Source organism: Hibiscus syriacus, unplaced genomic scaffold (assembly GCF_006381635.1).
Source record: "Hibiscus syriacus cultivar Baekdansim isolate YM2019G1 unplaced genomic scaffold, ASM638163v2 tig00004995_pilon, whole genome shotgun sequence".
Lineage (NCBI taxonomy): Eukaryota > Viridiplantae > Streptophyta > Magnoliopsida > Malvales > Malvaceae > Hibiscus > Hibiscus syriacus.
The window spans coordinates 16683-36360 of record NW_024062039.1 but is presented as its reverse complement, the minus strand read 5'-3'; the positions used below and the strand labels follow the sequence as shown (position 1 = coordinate 36360).

The 19678-nt window shown below is 31.5% G+C and overlaps 2 protein-coding genes across 2 annotated transcripts; both read left to right on the top strand.

Moving 5' to 3' along the window:
- The first annotated feature begins 9242 nt into the window (after positions 1–9242).
- On the top strand, positions 9243–10873 carry LOC120198900 (protein kinase PINOID 2-like). The gene is given in 4 exon segments (XM_039200143.1): positions 9243–9893; positions 9997–10040; positions 10043–10163; positions 10165–10873. Coding segments are annotated over 4 exon segments (1422 nt in total). The 5' UTR covers positions 9243–9324; the 3' UTR covers positions 10853–10873.
- A 5010-nt stretch (positions 10874–15883) lies between these two features.
- Positions 15884–16700, top strand: LOC120198901 (early nodulin-93-like). The gene is made up of 4 exons (XM_039200144.1): positions 15884–16009; positions 16161–16222; positions 16321–16396; positions 16494–16700. The coding sequence occupies exons 1-4, from the start codon at positions 15931–15933 to the stop codon at positions 16592–16594; spliced, it is 318 nt and encodes a 105-aa protein (XP_039056075.1). The 5' UTR covers positions 15884–15930; the 3' UTR covers positions 16595–16700.
- Positions 16701–19678: the final 2978 nt, after the last annotated feature.

Here is a 19678-nt window from a genome sequence, read left to right as displayed (position 1 = left end):
CAAACCATATTTATTATTTTAATGTATTTGTGGATTGTTACTTTGGAATTTAGACTTTGAAAATGCTGTGTACACTCTTTTGATATTGTTTTGGATTAATTTATGTTTATATTAAGCTCTGTATAGTGTATTAGTAGATGTTACCTATAGTTAATAAAATAGGGTAAAAATTTCAGTGAGCTTAACGAGCAACGAGACAAGCAACGAGCATCGAGCTTAACGAGTAACAAGGCGAACAACGAGCATCGAGCTTAACGAGCAACGAGCATCGAACTTAACGAGTCGAGCAAAATTTTAACAAGCTTAACGAGCAACGAGTCGAGTCACAAAATTTTTTAACAAGCACGAGTTGAACACAACCTAACTCGCAATCGACTCGCTCAATAAGCACCCCTAGTTTAATGTGTGTGTTTTCAAGTTATCATATTCTAATTATCTTAAAGGGTAAATGACACTAAAGATCATTTAGTTATGAAGATATAAGGGTTAAAATTCCACTTAATAGTTTTTTTAAAAAGGCTTAGTCAGTGGTTGGTGAGGATTTAATTAATGCGATCAAATTCTTTTTCCAAAAGTCATTCATTCTACATGCTTTCAATCCCACAATTATAGCCTTGGTTCCAAAGATCTCTAATCCTAGCAAGGTTAAAGACTACATGTCTATTTCCTGCTGCTCAGTGATTTATAAGTCTATTACCAAGATTCTTGTCAAAAGGCTGACTAATCTGCTTCCAGAAATTATAACTTTTAACCAAACAATCTTTGTTAATGGTATAACCATTATTGATAATACTCTCCTCGCTTAAGAACTGGTGAAAGGTTATGGAAGGAAGTTTATTTCCCCAAAATGTGCTCCTAAAATTGACCTTCAAAAAGATTTTGATTCCCTCCACTGGGGTTTTATTTCTACAACTCTTAAGGCCTTAGGGTTACCATCAAAGTTCATTGGTTGAATTGAAGCTTGCTTTACTGAAGCTAGATATTCTATTTCTTTCAATGGATCCTTGATTGGTTTTTTCAAGGGAGAAAGGGGAATAAGACAAGGTGATCCTTTATCACCCATTTTATTTGTTCTTGCTATGAACATCATTTCAAGATTACTTAACACTGCTGCTGCCAAAGGTATTTTCGGGTACCATCCAAATGTAAAAAAATTGGTTTCACTCATCTCTCTTTTGCGGATGATCTTCTTATATTCTGTAAAGGAAATCTTGAATCTATTACTGGGGTCATAATTGTCCTGAACCATTTCTATGACATGTCTGGGCTTAAGTTAAATGTTGCCAAAAGTGAACTGTTTGCTGTTGGAATTTCTCTAAGGAACATTGAGAATATTAAAAATTCTACTGGGTTCAATTATGGTTACTTACCAGTGAGGTACCTTGGGGTTCCTTTAGTCACTCGAAAACTCACTGAAAATGATTGCTCAACCCTTATTGACAAGATCAAATCAAGACTTCATCAATGGTCTAGGAAACACTTAAGCTATGCTGGAAGGCTGGAACTAATCAAAACTGTCCTGCTCAGTATAGCCAACTTTTGGTGCAGGCAGTTTCTTCTGCCTCAGACTGTTATAAACAGGATAAACTAGTTGTGCTCTCGTTTCTTATAGAAATGTTTCGATACAGCTGCTACTTTTGTTAGAGTCAGCTGGGATAAAATCTGTTGTCCTAAATCTGAAGGAGGGCTCGGACTAAAGGATTTAAAATCCTGGAACAAAGCTTACATGATGAAGCTCATTAAAAATCTTCTTGCTGGTGAAGGCTCCTTATGGATTGCTTGGATTTATAGCTATGTGATAAAGACTAAAGACTTTAGAGTCATGACCGGAGGTGCTTCTTTTAGTTGGTGCTTCAACAGACTTTTGAAACTAAAAACAGAGGCTCTTCCTATTTTAAATGCAGGAGCAACGAATACTAAAGATATCTGGGAAAAGATTGGGGTCAAACGAGACAAAGTTTCATTGCATAAATTGATTTGGTTTCCCCTCCACATTCCTAAATTCATCATTATTTCTTGGATGACAATCTTGGATAGACTCCCATCTAGAGAGAGGCTTACTCGAATAGGAATTACTTATGATGGTTCATGTATTTTATGCAATGAGGCCCTCGAATTGAGAAACCACTTGTTTTCTGACCGTGCAACGGTTGTTTCCCTATGGAAAGCTTTATTGAACCTCTCTTGCTTGTTCAAGCCTTCTATGTCATGGGATAATATGCTTGCTTGGGCTTGTGGAACTTGGAAAGGTAAATCCCTCCTTACTACCATTATGAAGATTGCTTGGGGTGCTTTCATTTATATTGTTTGGGAGGAAAGAAATAGAAGACTATTCCAAGGAAGGTCTCGAACGGTTGAAGTGATGTCAAACTCCATTAAGGAGATAGTTGACATTCAACTTAGAGGTAGAAATTTTAACAGACTTGACAATGTTAATATTTTTCTTTATAACAATTAGGGTATAGGCTAACCATTGTTTGTTGTAAGTAGCTTGTCTTTGCTCCTTGTATGGGTGCATTTTGTTGCTGAACTCTTCTATTTGGATAATAAATTTTAACTTATCCAAAAAAAGTGAAAATAGAAGGCTAGGATTAACTTTTTTTTTCCTCTAGTGAATATTTTTCATCTCCTACTATTAATCTCATACATTTATTTTCACTCATACAACCATCTTAAATATGTGTAAAAGTACAAAGTTGCATGCTATGTAATTAGATCCTATTCCAATAATATTCCAAATAAATTATTCCATTCTTAAAATAATATTCAAATAAATTATTTTATTCTTAAAGTTGAAATAAACATCTAATATGATATAAAAATATTTTTAGTCAAAAAAGTTTATACATTCTATTAATTTTATCTCTATTTTAAAAATTTAATAGATTTTTTTAATAAAGAGAAGCCTAAGTCATAGGGTTAAGCAAGAACACATTTACAAAGAGGAACCAGTAATGTCTCGAGTTAGTAGTTCTTAGATGTCTGGGGATGGTGAGTTAATAGACAAGATTTGAAGCGTAATAGGACATGGAAGCTTGATTATACAATCAACAACCATGTTGCATTCACGGGCTATCTAGGTGATGTTGATAGCACAGCTTCGTTCACGAAAATGTTGGATGGCACAAATAAGAGAAATATAAGTCGGTTATGTTTTGGCTTCAATAAGGAGTTTAACTACCCATGTGCAATTGGATTAAACATGTAACAATTCAATAGATTTAACCATTCATAAATAAATTTTTTATCAATTTAATTTTTTATGATACTATCAATTCAAACAAACCCATTGAATCAAAATAATAATTTGATAACTACATCATGTTATAAAGCAACAAGTTATTGCTAAATAGTTATTATAATAGGAAAGTGATGCTCCATCTATCCCATTAAATGTGTTTTTTTTTAAATTGTTCAATTTAAAATGTTTTAGTAGAAAAGTCATCAAACAACAACATTTATATTTTTTTTTACCTTTGTATGTCTCACTCTTTTACACGTACCAAAATAAATTTAGGGATAATTTTATCATTTCCTTTAATTAAATATATTTCTTAAAATTATGTGCATAGCCAATATGAGATACAAATAATGGCACGGAGGGAGTATGATATTAGATCCTGGGACCAATCAAAATATGACGTATCTTTGCAAATTCAAATTAAAATAGCATAAAAGAAGAAAACAAAAGTTTTGGACCCCAAGGCCCAAGGGTTGGAGCTGCCCATTATGATTTGTAGCAACAAAATCTGGATTTTAATAAGAAAAACAATGCCCGAGTGTAAGCATCCATATCAGATTCGAATCCGGTCTGATTTCTTTTGACTGAAGTCGATGCGGTGAATGTTTTGTTTAAATAACCACGGCATTGACAACATTGTGTTGTGGAGCTGTCAGGCTGTCCATCTTTTGCTCAGTTCATTTTACACATTATTGTAGTTGGAAGGGTAGAAAAGTTAGCAGTCTGAATGTCTCTCTGTTCTTTTTTTTCTTTTCTTGTTCCATTGTCTTTTGCAGTTTGATAGTTACCTGATTTTACTTGGCTGGAATCATCATTCCATTTATATCAATCACCAGTTTCTTGGAGCTTGATAGGACCATAAGCTGTATTCTATAGGCGAACGTGAATCCGGCGGTAGACAAGCAAAATTAATCAATATAGTTATCTGGAAATTCACATGTAGAAAACAATGTGTTTACCATCATTAATAAGACCCGTGTTACTGATATTCGATGTACAACTTACAAATCCGGTAGCATTTTTGACACGTGTTGATGTGATTTTCTCTGCTTGTAGCTAAAGAAAAATCTAAAGCGGGTTGGTTGGGGGAGAAGAATGTATGGGGCGAGTTATGGAGCTTTGAATCTTCCTATACACTTGTCACTCTGCAATACTGCAATTCTTAAATGATTAGATTTTGCTGACAAAACTGGAGCTCTCAAAGGAAACAGATGAAAGGAAAAAATTGAAAAGCCTAAGAAAATATCACATTTTGAAATCCATATCTTAAATCTTTTATGATGTAAATTTGTTTAATATGGATAAAAATTAGGGTGATATACAAGCCGGCAAGACCGATCATAATGGAATGGGGATGGGATATCGAGCCCCAATCCAAAGTGATTAGGTGCACAGTGTCTGATTAAAGCTTCAAAGTGGGGAACATGAGAAATACAGAATATTTCATGATTGAGGCAGCTTACACTTTCTAGATGGAATCTCATTTTTTTCCTGAATATTTTCAACTAGTGTATGTTTTAATTAATATAATTAGTATATTCATCATTCCGTAAAAAAGTCTCAAGATCTATAATATTAATCATCACGCTGATATTTGAATTAAAGATTATTCTTGTTTTTGTTGTTCAGTATAATATCATTATTATGTTCATTTGCCTTTTGTCACGTGTGATCCAATTCAGAGCATAAGATTCTGAATTTGATTTTTGAAAAATAAAATAAAATCACAATTTTCTTTACATATTTTTCTCAAAAAACTTTTTTGAACCAAAAAAATCAATAATTGCCTTGAAATTGTACTCGTTTCTTCAATTAATGTTAAAGCTGAAGTCAAAGTTCTTTGAACAAAAAGTCAATGCCAAAAAATGTAAGATCCAAACCATGTTCCGAGAAACAAAACTTGATCAAATAATATTTTAAAAAATTCACAATAATTTCTTTTGATATTTTCCAAAATCAATAGAACTAGACACGTGTAAGGTCATATACATGGAGCCTCCCCCTCTTGTATAGAATATCATAAATAGATATTAATTCATTTCTTTGATAGTAATATCAAATTTCAAGATAAATAAATTGATTATTTTAACGCTAATATAAGACGTAAATATTAAAAAAAATGTTTTCTTCATAACATAAAATAAATCTAACATTTAATTAATTTTCAATTAACTTGTTATTAATCCCTTTAAATTTCAGTTAATATATATATTTTGATTCTTGAATTTAACTTTTTCTTGAAAGATTGAATTTAACTTCTGAATTAAATTAATTAAAAAATTATAAATATTTGTTTAAAATTAAATTTTTATATTGATATATATTAACTTTTCTTCGGGGGCGAAAATGAATTTGGGGGCACGGGTTCTTCGTGCAGCTTCCTACCTTTTATCAATGCTTTCACCTAACACCTTAAATTGGCAAAAAGCTCCGTTATTTTTATTATTATTATTATTATTAAGATATTTTTGAGTTTTATATTGATTTAAGATTGTTTGATGAATAAAAATATACTATTAAGATTAACAATAATAAATTATAAGATATTTATTGAAAAATAATTAATTAATCTCGCTATTTAATTTTTACTCATATAACAATATTAAATTAATGTAAAACTAAAAAAATACACGCTAAAAATAAATCATAATATATATATATATATATATATATATATTTAACTTTTCATGGTTAATAACCAAGACTCCAAGAGGTTAACTACCGTTCAAAGGGAAGGAAAAGAAAAAGTAAATATTTGACCAAGAAACGCCGCCGCTTTCTTTTGGTAAGCCTATCGTTTCGGTGAGATATTGTCAACAAAACGGGGATGCTTATAAGTACAGTTAATAATTATTTATTATTGCCTTTAAATTTACTTTTTTATACTAAATGATATTCCAATTATATGTTTTTTTATAAATATAAATGGTCTAATATAATTATTAATTAGAGATGATAGTAAGATTTAATATAACTCGTCTTCTCTTTTTTATAGTTTAAATTATATTATTTTTTTTCATATTAAAACAGTGGGTAGTTTCATTTTCTCTCATAATACGTTATTTGTTTATTCTTTTAACATGTTTTTCCTTCCTTATGATAGGATTGATTTCATACCTCCTCAAAGTCACCAAAGATAGTTCACTATTGAATATAGTAATTCTAATCCACATGATTTTATAGTTTGCATGCAATAACGTAAAAAATAGAGAAAAATTTAGAGTTGATTTCTATTTTGTGTACTTATTCAGGTACCTACAATGGAATTTCGACAGAGTTTTGAATCAAGTAGATTTATGGTTAATTACATACATGATTTTGGCTATAAAAGAAAAGGTACTCGAAAAATCTTTAATTGTAGACAATGATGTTTATTTGTATCTACCAATTGTTCATTGTTTAATTAGATTTTTAATTTTTCTCTTCCATAATCTATTTTTTATTTTTAGATGATTACCTTTTCTCATTCCCAATTTGGATCTAATATCTAAATTAATAATTTTGATAAATTAATAATATAATAATTTTATGAAAGACCCTTTATATAAATTTATGGTCCCTTTAATTTTATAAATTAATAATTCTATAAAATTACAAATATAAATAGGACAACTCAGAAAAATATGTTTCTATTGTTGTTTGTTTTTTCTTAAAATTTAAATCTAGTTGTATTTTATCTATAACTTTCCTTACTGCATTTAAAAGTTTCGTTGATGCGTTCTTATACTAAATTTGCATTAAATTTTAACTAGTACTATGTATTACAATGAACTTTATCTTTTAGGAATATGTATTATATTTAATCAGTCATATTGTATATGAACATAATTCAATTAGTCAATACAATGTATATATTTTATTCATGAAGAATAATGTAAGTTCGATGGATAACAAAATCTATTTAAATTATTAAATTATCAATTAATTAATACCTCTTTAAATTAACAAAATTATATCATCCCATGTTATTAATTTATAGATATTTTACTGTAGCTTTAAAAAATAAATATTTTATATGAATAATTTACTCTTTTTATATTTTAAAAAAATATTTACTATCAATTTAATTATATTAAGAGGTTTGGTTGCTGGGAAAGTAGCTTTAAAATCGGTGCATACAAGCTTTATAGCAGGAAAAGAAGGATCGCTTTTGAACGACTCTCACGGATTCTGATGATTTAATTAAATTAAGGGTAAAGTATATAAATAGTCTTTAAACTTTTAGAATATTTGTATCTTGGTCATCTAACTTTTAAAACTTGCAATATAATTACTAAACTTTTAGTTCTTTTTTAGTAAGATCCTTGTTGTTATTTTCATTATTTTTATATGATGTGGCATTGTTAACACTTCTTCTCCTCTCGTTAACCCTTCTTCTTCTTCTTTTCCTCTTCCTCCTCTCTTCTAAACTAAAACCCCCAAAAGAAAAAATGTTCTTTTTATGTGAATTTTTCACCTACAAATAAAACCACCTTTTTCAATATGACAATGCCACGCAGAATAACTAGTTTTTATTTTACTTTTTGTTAATTTCTTTGGTATCAATTTTTTTTCATGAACTTTGTGTTTTATGCAGACAAAGTTGGTTGTTCTGCGGGACATTACTATATGGAAAGAGGTAGTTTCTATTTGCAAGTGAGAAATTCACATAAAATGATTTTTTTTTTCTTTTGAGGCTTTAGTTTAGAGATAAATGAAGAAGAATAAGAAGGGCTAATGAGAGAAGAGGGTTAATGGTGCCACACCACATAAAACTAACAGAGGTACAAGAGGGACCTTATTGAAAATGAACTAAAAATTTAGTGATTATATTGAAAATTTTAAAAGTTAATGATCAAAATGCAAATACCCTAAAATTTTGAGAACTATTTATATACTTTACCCTTAAATTAATTTATAAAGCGGTAATCATAAATTATGTAAATAATTTTTTTAAAAAGAAATTATTTCTGAAGGCTGTTTTTAACAAAATAAATAGTCTAACGAAGAAACCCATTATTTGTACATGAGATTTCGGTTTACAAGAACTGTGGTTGTCCAATAACTTTTGGTAAAAACAAAGACTAGTGGTTGTGTCAGTTAGCATGCTCATGCTCATCAAACTAATTTTTTTTATTATAAAAAAAGCTCCTTTTATTTATTTTGGTTCATTATAAATGTTTTCAAAGGTAAATAATTTTTTTTAGAATTATTGTATAAAAATATTTTAATAAAAGATTATAGATAAAGTGAAAAAATTATATATAAATTTATTTGTTATAAGTTCAATTCTTATATTATAATTATTAATTTTTTTATTTAATTTTTTTTTATAAAAATAGAAACACACTTTATAAACATATTAATTATCAATAATAATAAAGGAAATTTTAATCTTTTCCATTCAAGTGTTAATTTTTTTATACATATAATAAAAAAAATATTGCAATTAGGAAGTGCACATAGTTTGGAATTGAACCAAATGTTTGTGTTCTGATATTTATATTAAATATATATATTTTTTATAAAATATTTATATTATATCTAACTTTATGGAAAAGGAATGTAATGAATTCGAATGTCTAAATTTATGGGGGATGTAAGAATAGCACAATTGTAATAAATGGTAAAAATAGAGTCGTTTAGATGAGCACATAAAAATAAAGTCACTTTACCAAGAATCAGTTGGTGTAGTATGATAAAATACTAGATCTCTTAAACAAGGTCAGATATTTGAATCCTGACATTTACGAATGGAGCAAATTGGGTTGGGAGGATTGCCCTCACCTCTGTAGTACTTGAATTGGATTAATCGGTCAATAGATCGAATATCATTGATTAATTAAAAAAATAAATCCACTTTATTGAATTAATAATCAGAGTTGCAAGCCTCAATTAGAGGAAAAAGCAGGGCTTTGTAACCTTCTTCGATCAGGCATTACAAATTTCATGGCAACGTATTCCGTATATAAAAAGCCTGGGAAAGCAGCGAAAGAGAGAAAAGAGATAACCCTCTCAAAAACATTATAGACTTCTCACATACCAAAGTACTGTCTTCACATACCAAAGTACTGTCTTCACTGTTACATACTCCAACACCAGCAATGGCAGCGGCCATAACCAGAGATGAATCCGACTACGGCAGCAGCTCCTCATCGATAACCGTACCCGATTCCAGCCGCAGCTGGATGAGCACCCTAAGCTTCGGAAGCCGCCAGAGTTCGGTTTCACTTTGTTCCGTCGAAACTTCTCTCTACAGCTCCCATAAGCCGCACAAGGCGAACCATGCGGCATGGGAAGCCATGAAGAGACTCACGAGAGCCAAAGGTAAAGTTGGGCTCGATCATTTTCGGCTCCTTCGTAGACTGGGAAGCGGCGACATAGGGAATGTTTATCTTTGCCAGATAAGAAACCCTATGGTTGGGTTGCCTCAGTATTTTTACGCCATGAAAGTGGTGGATAGAGAAGCTCTTGCTATTAGGAAGAAGTTGCAGAGGGCCGATATGGAGAAAGAGATTCTGGGTATGCTCGATCATCCGTTTGTGCCAACTTTGTATGCAGAGTTCGAGGCTTCTCATTACTCTTGCTTGGTAATGGAGTATTGCCCTGGCGGGGACTTGTACGTTGCAAGGCAACGCCAACCGGGAAAGCGTTTCTGCATTTCGTCTGCTAAGTAAGTTTTATCTTATTATTAAGTATTGATTACATACTATTTTTTATTCAAGTAACGGTTCATTGACTTAAGGTTTAATTATAAACTATTGTGATAAACGCAGGTTTTACGCTGCTGAGATACTTTTAGCACTAGAGTATCTGCACATGATGGCATTGTTTACAGGGACCTGAAACCAGAGAATGTTTTGGTTAGAGAAGACGGGCACATTATGCTTTCAGATTTCGATCTTTCCTTTAAATGCGACGTCGTTCCAAAGCTGTTACGGCAAAAATTCGGAAGACACTCAAAATCTCGACAACTACTGCTTGACTCCTTCATGCGTTACCCCCATGCAACCAGTGATGTCTTGTTTCTCATCTTCCCACAGGAAAACGAAAGGTTCTAGAGTCACAACAATCACAGAACAAGCTGATGGTTGCGGCCATGGAGTTGGTCCGGAACTGGTGGCCGAACCAATCAATGCCAAGTCCAAGTCGTTCGTCGGAACCCACGAATACTTAGCCCCAGAAGTAATCTCAGGGCAAGGCCACGGGAGTGCAGTGGACTGGTGGACGCTTGGGGTGTTTTTGTACGAAATGTTGTACGCTAGAACTCCTTTCAAAGGCGAAAACAACGACAAAACATTGATTAACATCCTTAAACAGCCTCTAACGTTCCCAAGAATCAGTGTTAAAAGTGGCAAAGAGTTTGAAGAGATGGTAAAAGTTCAAGATCTCATCAGCAAGCTACTGGTGAAGAATCCGAAGAAGAGATCCAGGAGCTTGAAGGGGTCTGCTGAAATCAAAAGGCATGAGTTCTTCAAAGGGGTAAATTGGGCTCTTATTAGATCAGTAAGGCCACCTGAAGTCCCCAGTGATATATACAAACTTAGGAGCAGTAGGAGTCACATTCCAAAGCTAAGCAAAGAAGAAAGAGATGCCCCATATCAAATCCCTCATCATTTTGACTACTTCTAACTCAAAAAAATGTAAATTAAAATAGCCCCAAAAGGGGTTGCTTTTCCTTCTAATTTGTATGGTGTGAATTAATTAACATTTAATTTATTTTTATGTATTCTGACGTGTAAAAGGAATGGATCCCATAAATTGTCCCAATGTGATTCCATGAGAAATCTATGGACTTCATGTGGTGACAATTATGACTCTTGTCAATGATGGTAAAAATATTATTATAAAAAGAAAAGAAATTAAAACTAAGGGCTTTACTTTGTAGCTTTTCATTCACAATTATGTGACGCATTCACACGTCCTTTCACGGATCAAATGTAAAAAGAATATATAATTAAAAAAGACAAATTAACAATCATGTTTTTCTGCCCCCAAGCAAAAGTAAATAAAAACTTTCACTTCACTTTCATAATTATTAAACCGTGGTTGAATAATAAAGAAGATATAAAAGAATTAGGATCATGGATTAATTTAAACTTGTTCATATACGAATCGAACTTTAACAACATCGAGAAGTGTAATAATTTGACTCCTTTTTAATATATAATAAAAGATTTAGTTGCGATTCATGCTTCATCCCCTTAATTTTATGTCCCATTTGTAAATTTCGAGGTACAACATAGGATAACCTTCTACAAGCTTATCCGAGAATGCATATTCTGTTGTAGTTTCGAGGTGCTGGAACAACTTGATTCTTCACTGTTCTGCTGCATATTATTCATTGCAGGTGGGTTGATTAAGGATAAGTCAAAATTTAATGAAATGGGTCACAACTTTGGAGAGGAATATATATAAATGTTTTGGTTAACAGGTTAATTACAAGGTAGATTCAAGTTTGAAGAGAGAGAGGCAGAGGCAAAGACAATTTGATATGGAATATTGGGACTGGGGACCGGTGGGTCGTCAACTTGCAGAAGCACGCGAGGTTTCTCAACTTCAACCCCACTTGGTCGTGCGTTGGTTGCATGGATAAAGTGACAGCGTTATCTCTATTCTAGTATTCTATATTTCTCACCTTTCACAGTTTCACCCTTCTGGAAACTAAACTGACACCAAAATAGAAAAAGAAGCGATACAAGAGGAAAATGGTCAGCACCACAGAGGTGGGCAGAAGTTATGGAGATCGTCAATTAAGTAATACCAAAACAAATCTTTCTATACACAGAATATCTCATCCGTTCCTTTCTTCAAGTGATATGCACAATTTGCTTTACGAAAAGTATTATTGCTTAAGTGCTCCTTTTTGGTTCCTGACAATATTAATCTTCCTTATTAAGAATTGTAAAATGCTCAATAAGCAGCATCTTTTTCACAAAGTCAATAAAACTCTTCTTCTTCAGACTTGAAAGAAAAGCCCTCCATTTTCAAACTTGTTCTTTTTCTTGGTGCGCGACTTCCTTTGCTGAGTTGCATGATCATAGTAATTAGTAATAAAGCAAACAAGTCATGAATATAATAAATAAAGGCCGCGCTGGTGATTTACAATAAATTCACGAGTACTCCAAACGAAATATGAGAATGGGCTTGAACAAAATTATTAGGCTTTGAGGGGTGGGTTATTGCTTTGGGACTTCATCCATGCATCCACTCTGCATGGATGTTATATGGATAAGGAAAAGTTTACCACATTATACTATCCCTGTTCTACTAATATAGATACTGCCTTATATTATTTATGAAAGGTCTAATTTTGTTATATTATACTGCTTGTAACACTTGAGTTAATTCATAAGGTACATTCATTTGTTCCACCTACATGTGATGAACTAATTAAAGAAGTATGTAGATCTATATCCTCTCAGTGTGCTTGGAAAACAACAAAATGAGATGCTGTTTTCTTCCTTTGCAGGCAGTGGTCACCCACTCAAGCCTAAAACCGCGAACAAAACCATGCAGCGTTTTATGTCTCGCTTACCATGCTTTTAACATTTTGCGGAGTATTAAATATTCATGTGTCTGTCAGTGAGAGCGGCAATCCCGTTAATTTTCTGAGACACGTGGTACAGTTATTAGGGATCAATTAAGAGACAACAGTCTTTCTCTTAAAAGAATATAATATGTTTTAGATTTTTTTATGTTTTTATAAATAATCTAATTTTATCTCTTAAACTTTTATAAGTTTATTTTCTTTTAAAATTTTAAAAGTTCATCCATTAACCCAAAATGTCAGTCTCTCTTTGAATATTTCAAGAGACAACTACAGTTGAACACATGATTATAGGTGTGCGTTTTCGGATATCGTTTATTATCCGATTCGAAAATTTAAATCACTAAAATTGTGGTCCATAGCCAATCTGAAAAAATAAGATATTCATTCTTTTAGGTATTTAAATTTTCGGATAATATATTCGGATATTTGAATATAAACTTTAATTTAATGAAAATTAAAATTTTATAACTCTATACAATATATTTTATATATCTACTATATATTTATTAAAACATACTTGAATAATTTTAAAACTATAATTAATATCTTATTTAAAGGTTTGAAAAATAAATAATTTAAAAGGTTAAATAATTTAAAATTTTTGAAAAAATCGGGTTGATTGGGACAGAGGCGCTGAGGGCTGGAATTGTTAGACTTGAAGAAAATTATTTAAAGGCACGATTTTTCTTCTTCATATTTTCGGACAAGTTGAAATTAAAATTTCACTGATCCGTATTTGATTTAATTATCGATTTTTTTCGGATATTTCATTAAAAATTTAAAAAGTTGATCGAATATCTAAATTTTAAGATAAGATCAATGGATTGGATTGAAATATGTTACACACTCCTACACATGACACCTAAGAATAATATTATTATATGGTATAAATATAATATAAGATCCTTTAAAAAATTACGGCACATAAATATTTTAATTAAAAAACGAATTATTAATATAAAAAATATTACGACTGTAATAGTAATACTGAAAATCACCTGCAAGGTTTGGTTAGGTTACCCATGGTTTTGTGATTTGTGAAAGCTTTGGCTTAACTAAACCAGTGGCTTGGCGATCACCATTAGGAGCAAAAAGAGAGATTTTTTATAGGTTTGTGCGTATAACGTGCGTAAGAACCGAAGTTTTTACAGATAAAAGTGGGAGAACCAACCACCGGTTGATAATGTGCGCGAATCACTAATTTCCAATGCCCACCGTTTCTAGTAATTCCATATCAACTTACCTAACTCCTAATGACCAAGGTGCCTTTTTCATAATATATATATATATATATATATATATATATATATATATATATATATATATATATATATATATATATATATATATATATAATTAATTGATTTGGGATAAGTAAAAGACAATATCTATTTAAATATAACTCCTAACCTCTCGACATTGAATGTTCGCACCCCTAACATCCATGATGTTCGAACATGAGTCTTCAAAAAATAACAACAATCCCTTTTCATATCTTAGTTAAAGTTAAATAAATTTTTAACTAAGAGTAAGGAAAGTCTGACGCATGTGTTATAAGTCGGTTATTATATTGTAGCATTAAATTAATATTCTTAGGTTATATTTTTTTCTTATAAAAAGATGAAAAACACGAATCATTTTCATCACGTCATTACCGATTTCAACTAGTTAAAAATATTTATATTAATATTTTTCTCATGTCATTTACACACAATAATTTTATTTTTAAATCAGTTTCTTCCATTATAGATATAAAAAAAAAAAACTTAAATTTAAGAACTGTTTTTGAAACCTTCTTAATTCTCTTTTCTTTTCCAAAAATACGTATCGAAATTTTAAACATTTCCCTAAAACCCTTGATCCATTCTTACTGTCTGTAACTCAATAAAAAAAAACATAAAGAAATCAAGTTATCATTATCTTGTGTTGTAGAAAGAAGGGAGTTTAGGTTTTAAAGTGAGATGAGATTGTTAGAAATAAAGATTAAAACAAATATTTTTTTCTTTTACAGGTGTTGTATGCCATTTAACCTTCCAAATTTAATTTTTTTGAACGTCTTAACTTGTACCTGTAACAATTCTACAACCAACGACTCGAGGTTTAGAGAAACAAAAACACATTTTTCTTAATATATCAAGGAATGATAATTGGCCAAAGCATAATTTAACTTGAGATTTCGAAAAGTTGAAGAGCTATGGAAACTTAATAATTTTGAGAGTAAAGAAGAGACTTTTGAGCAAGATAAAGAATTTGAAAGAACGTGGATAATTTTCTTTATATCTTATTGAAGACCCTAAAAATACTTTTTAAATTTAAATTTGATTTTAATATGTAATAGTAAAGAAATTTGATTTGAAAAAAGTAAAATTATTGTGTATAAATGATATGAAAAAAATCAATGTAGATATTTTTAATTTTGGGACCATTGGTAGCATGGTGAGAATGATCTATAAAACAATTTCTCTAAACAAATTAAGTTGTAATCAAGAATTGATAATTAATACGCGTAATTTTTGTACATAAATCGTTAAATGTTCCCTCTATGATTAATTTATATATTAAGATTTTTTATCCTTTAAGATTTAAAAATATTATGACTTTGATTAATTTAAATTAAATATTATATATATTTGTTATAGCTCGATTCATTTTATTTGTTTTATTTATATATTAAAGTTTTTTTTTAATAATTTAAGATGATTACAAGATAATGTTTGCTTTAAATTTTTTCAATCATTAATTAGAGGTATATATCTTATTAAAGTATTTGTTTATATTAAAAATATTAAAATATATAATATAGTTTTTTTATTAAAGTTGTTTGATAATTGATTTAGGCACTTTTATATGATATAGTAATAACAATTAATGGACATAAAGATTAAATAACCGGACCTAAATAAATTAAAATTTGGCAACAGTGCAGGAGCAACAGAGGCGAACCGACATTAGCAGAAATCCAAGTGTCTGTGTTGCTGGAATTCAGACGAAACCATCAAACTCTCTTCAACAGAGCTGAGGCACAGTCCCATATCCATCCCATTTTATCCAAAGTCTGCCTTATAAATACCCATCCTGGTCTCACAATCTCTTCAACAAAACTTCACACAATCATACACCTTTCTGAATTTCCTCTCAAATTTGTTATCCTTTCACAATGGCTAAAAATGTTGCTCAATCTGCTACCTTGGCCTCCCTTGACCAAAAGCTGGCCATGGCCAAACGCTACTCTCATGGTAATTTTCCCTTTCCTTTTAACTTTCTTCAATTTGTTTCCCCTTTTCAGTTGGCTATTATACTATTTGATAACTGCATCATGAGATAACATGCCTTAGCTCCTTCAAAAGTAACCTGAATGATGATCCGTTTCTTGTTTTGCACCATCAGAGGGCGTGATTGCTGGAGCAAAGGCAGCCATCGTTGCAACCATTGCTACTGCAATTCCAACTGTAAGTATACCAAGGACCGGACAATCTCATAGTTTATACTTACTTGGGGATGACTAAATGTAACATTTGGATCCCTTGCGCTTGACATGCAAATGCAGCTTGCTATTGCAAGGACGCTGCCTTGGGCAAGAGCCAATCTCAATCCCACCGCACAAGCTCTTATAATCTCCACAGGTTTTCATCATCATCATCCTTTTCACAGTATCTCGATCGACATCTTTTTATAGTAACGTTTTCCTTTTGTTAATAAGAGCATCGATTGTTATTGCAGCGGCAGGAGCTGCTTATTTTATAGTTGCGGACAAGACTGTTTTGGCTACGGCACGGAAGAATTCCTTCAACCATGCACCTAACATGGAGGCACGAATTTGAGTTTGGTTTAAATTTTAAATACAACATCTAATGTAAGCCATAATTATTAGTTTATTACCATTCAGTTGGCTAAGAAAGAAGTAGAATTGGAAAGAAGGGGTGAGGTGATCAGTTGAATTTGTATTCTAACAAGTTATTTGTTCCAGTTGCTTTGTAATTCATCGTATCTGTAATACGAATAAAGATGCTTTTCCTTTACAAGAATCAAAGTGCACTAAGAAAATTCACTTCTATCTGTCGCGTAAATATGGAGAAAATGTAATTATGAGTGTCAGCGAGACCTTTGGATTTTGTATTCAATGACTGTAAAGGAGTAGGTATTAGACTTCCACAGCACAAGGTTTTAAGCTTAAATTGGTCTAAATGATAAGCTTTATGTGGTTTTTAGTATATTTTTAGATTCCAAATCCAGTTCTCATCTTGGATTTCGGGTATTTTATCCACGATTAAACTTAACTAGTGATGTTTTAAAAGATCCGACCATAGCTATATTTATGAAAAAATAATAATGAGATAGAGAAGACAGATCATAGAAATCCCAGAGAGTTGGCATCCATGCACCATATATTGCTGCATTTGGTCTGGTTGATATTCTAATTGGATTAAACAATGGTGCATGTAAAACGACCTTGAATTCAAACGAGGTTGATGGGAGATATTTCGACGGTAGTAGTAACGATTTAATCAAAATTAGAGATTCCCCAACTTTATTTCAGATCTTAACGGGAGCTATGAAAAATGAAGAACTTTTAAAGTAAAAAAAAATTATGAGAAATTTTAAAAAGTTGTAAATTTTTACATATATAGACTTCTCTCAAGCCGCCTTCCAAAATAATACTTGGATTCCGATTAAACTATTTGCTAATGTCTTGGACTTGGATTCAAACTGCTCTAATGTATAAATCTCGCCACTTTGCCACACTTGCTTCTGAACACCACATTGTGGACTTTTAGCAGCTATCAGCTGTTGATGCTCCATCTGTTAGGGTGGTGGTTTCCGATTATCAACTGTTACACCATTAGCTCTACAACATTTCATGGTAATTGTATTGTGATATTAATAGCTTGAAGAAGAAGAGAAAAGAAGAACACTGATCAAAAGTTTTGGAGAGTTAAAGTTATGGTAATGATGCAAAATTAATAATTTAACATTTTTGTCACTCATGTTAACGCCGAGAGACTGATTTGTTATGAATTGATAATATCAATGACAAAATTGTTAATTTTAAAATTTTGATGGAGAAAATAAAAATATATTCAAATATTAATGACCAATTTGTATAGTTTACCCTTCAATTTATTATAATGATAAAGTTTCATTTTATTAATTTTTTTTGAGAAAGTATAGGGAAGTGTGCAAGAGCCGAACTGAGAATAGCAGAAATCCAAGTGGCTCAAGCTGGAATTCAAGAGAAGCCATCAAACTCTCCCACACAACCACAACAGCTGAGGCACCCATTTGCATCTCAAGTCTCAACAAGTTATGAAACTTGACTGTAATATAAATAAAGATGGGTTTCCTTTGCAAGAATCAGACTAATTTAATTAGATTACACAGCACAAGACACAATTATGAAACTTGACATCCATCCACCCGCACTTAGTGTGCTTCATAGTCTTCTAATGGGCTTATGCTCCAATTATGATGGTAACGGTAAACGGTTTAACACCTCAATCAAAACCCTGTTGGAGATTCCCAACTTTATTTCAGATATTAACAATCACAAGCTAATCTGGTACAATAATTGGGGATAATGCTGGGATGAGAGTCACTTTAGTAATTATCAAGACACCAAAAGGAAGAGGGCGAAAACTTTTTGCAGGGATAAAAATCAATCTTTGGTGGCTTGAAACGGATACAAGTTAAAGTAATACGCTTCGTGGAACACAGAGCATATGGTTAAGTAAGGGGATTGAAACTCAAAATTCACGTGGGGGAAGAGAAAATACAAAATTGAAAAGCAACGGTCATTCTTCCCGGGTAATGGATGTGGATTCCCTGGAGTATTATTGAAGGGAAATGGACCACCTTTGACAAGCCCAGAATAAAGCTGGGCTCCATGCCTGCTGTTCTAAGGTATTTTTCTACCACCGGATATCTGCCTCTAAATTCTTCCTTATCATTGCCAAACAAGCAAGCACTTGTGCTTATTTGGAGTTCAATATGTTTGCCATGTAAGCTATAGAAACAGCACATACCATAATCAAGAGAGACCTTTAAGTCTTTAATCCAGTATATTCTATTACTGATTTTTATAACTATTAAATACATATATTTCATACGTGAATTAAACAACATAACATTTTTAATAATGTTTTTATATTATGAAAACCAAACTTCCCTCTGCTTTTAACGCCTTTGTTTGGAGTTTTAGTCGAAAACAGCTCATCACATCATGTGTTAAAAAAGGTGGAATTTTTCAGGTGGCAGTACAATGACATGCAGTGCTTACTTTTATATTTTATCCGATGAATACTTGTAGCCTACCAGCGTCGGTCCGCCGCGTACAATATTCATCCATAAGGACCATAACATTCCCCATTTTCTACCTTCGCTTTTGTTTCCCACAACGTGAGATATATAAGCTTTTATTTATTCAGCATATCAATTTACCAACTGTTCATTTAATTACTATACTATTTCACATCTAATTTTAACCATAAATTTATTGAATTTTGAATTTGTCAAATATATTTTAAAACATAAAATTAGAATCTTTATTTTTTAATGTTATAATATCAATCAAATTAATGTTTAATTGACTCCTTTTCTTTAATATAGAATATGATTTATATTAAACCTATATTGAATAGTCTAACCTTTTGTCTATCATGGGATTCTGTTTTGTATGTGCAGATGTGAAGACCTAAAGTGCAGAAAGAAGGCCAATAACAACTCAGGTTTGGAATATACATTGAAGGAGTAATTGAGAAGACCGCTGAAAGCAAACGGCTCCAGTTGATATGAATCTTCAGATGGCTTTTGAATTATTGCAATTAAAAGGCGAAAAAAGGAATTTTGCAATGGATGTGCATTATAAGGAATAAATTCCAATTGCAATATATATTATCTATGTATATGTA

What these genes read in the sequence shown, in the direction of transcription:
- LOC120198901 (XM_039200144.1), top strand. Translation starts at nt 15,931, where the DNA reads ATGGCTAAAAATGTTGCTCAATCTGCTACCTTGGCCTCCCTTGACCAA. An exon ending in GGCCAAACGCTACTCTCATG is followed by an intron (nt 16,010 to 16,160) that starts GTAATTTTCCCT and finishes TTGCACCATCAG; the next exon opens with AGGGCGTGATTGCTGGAGCA. An exon ending in AGCTCTTATAATCTCCACAG is followed by an intron (nt 16,397 to 16,493) that starts GTTTTCATCATC and finishes TTGTTATTGCAG; the next exon opens with CGGCAGGAGCTGCTTATTTT.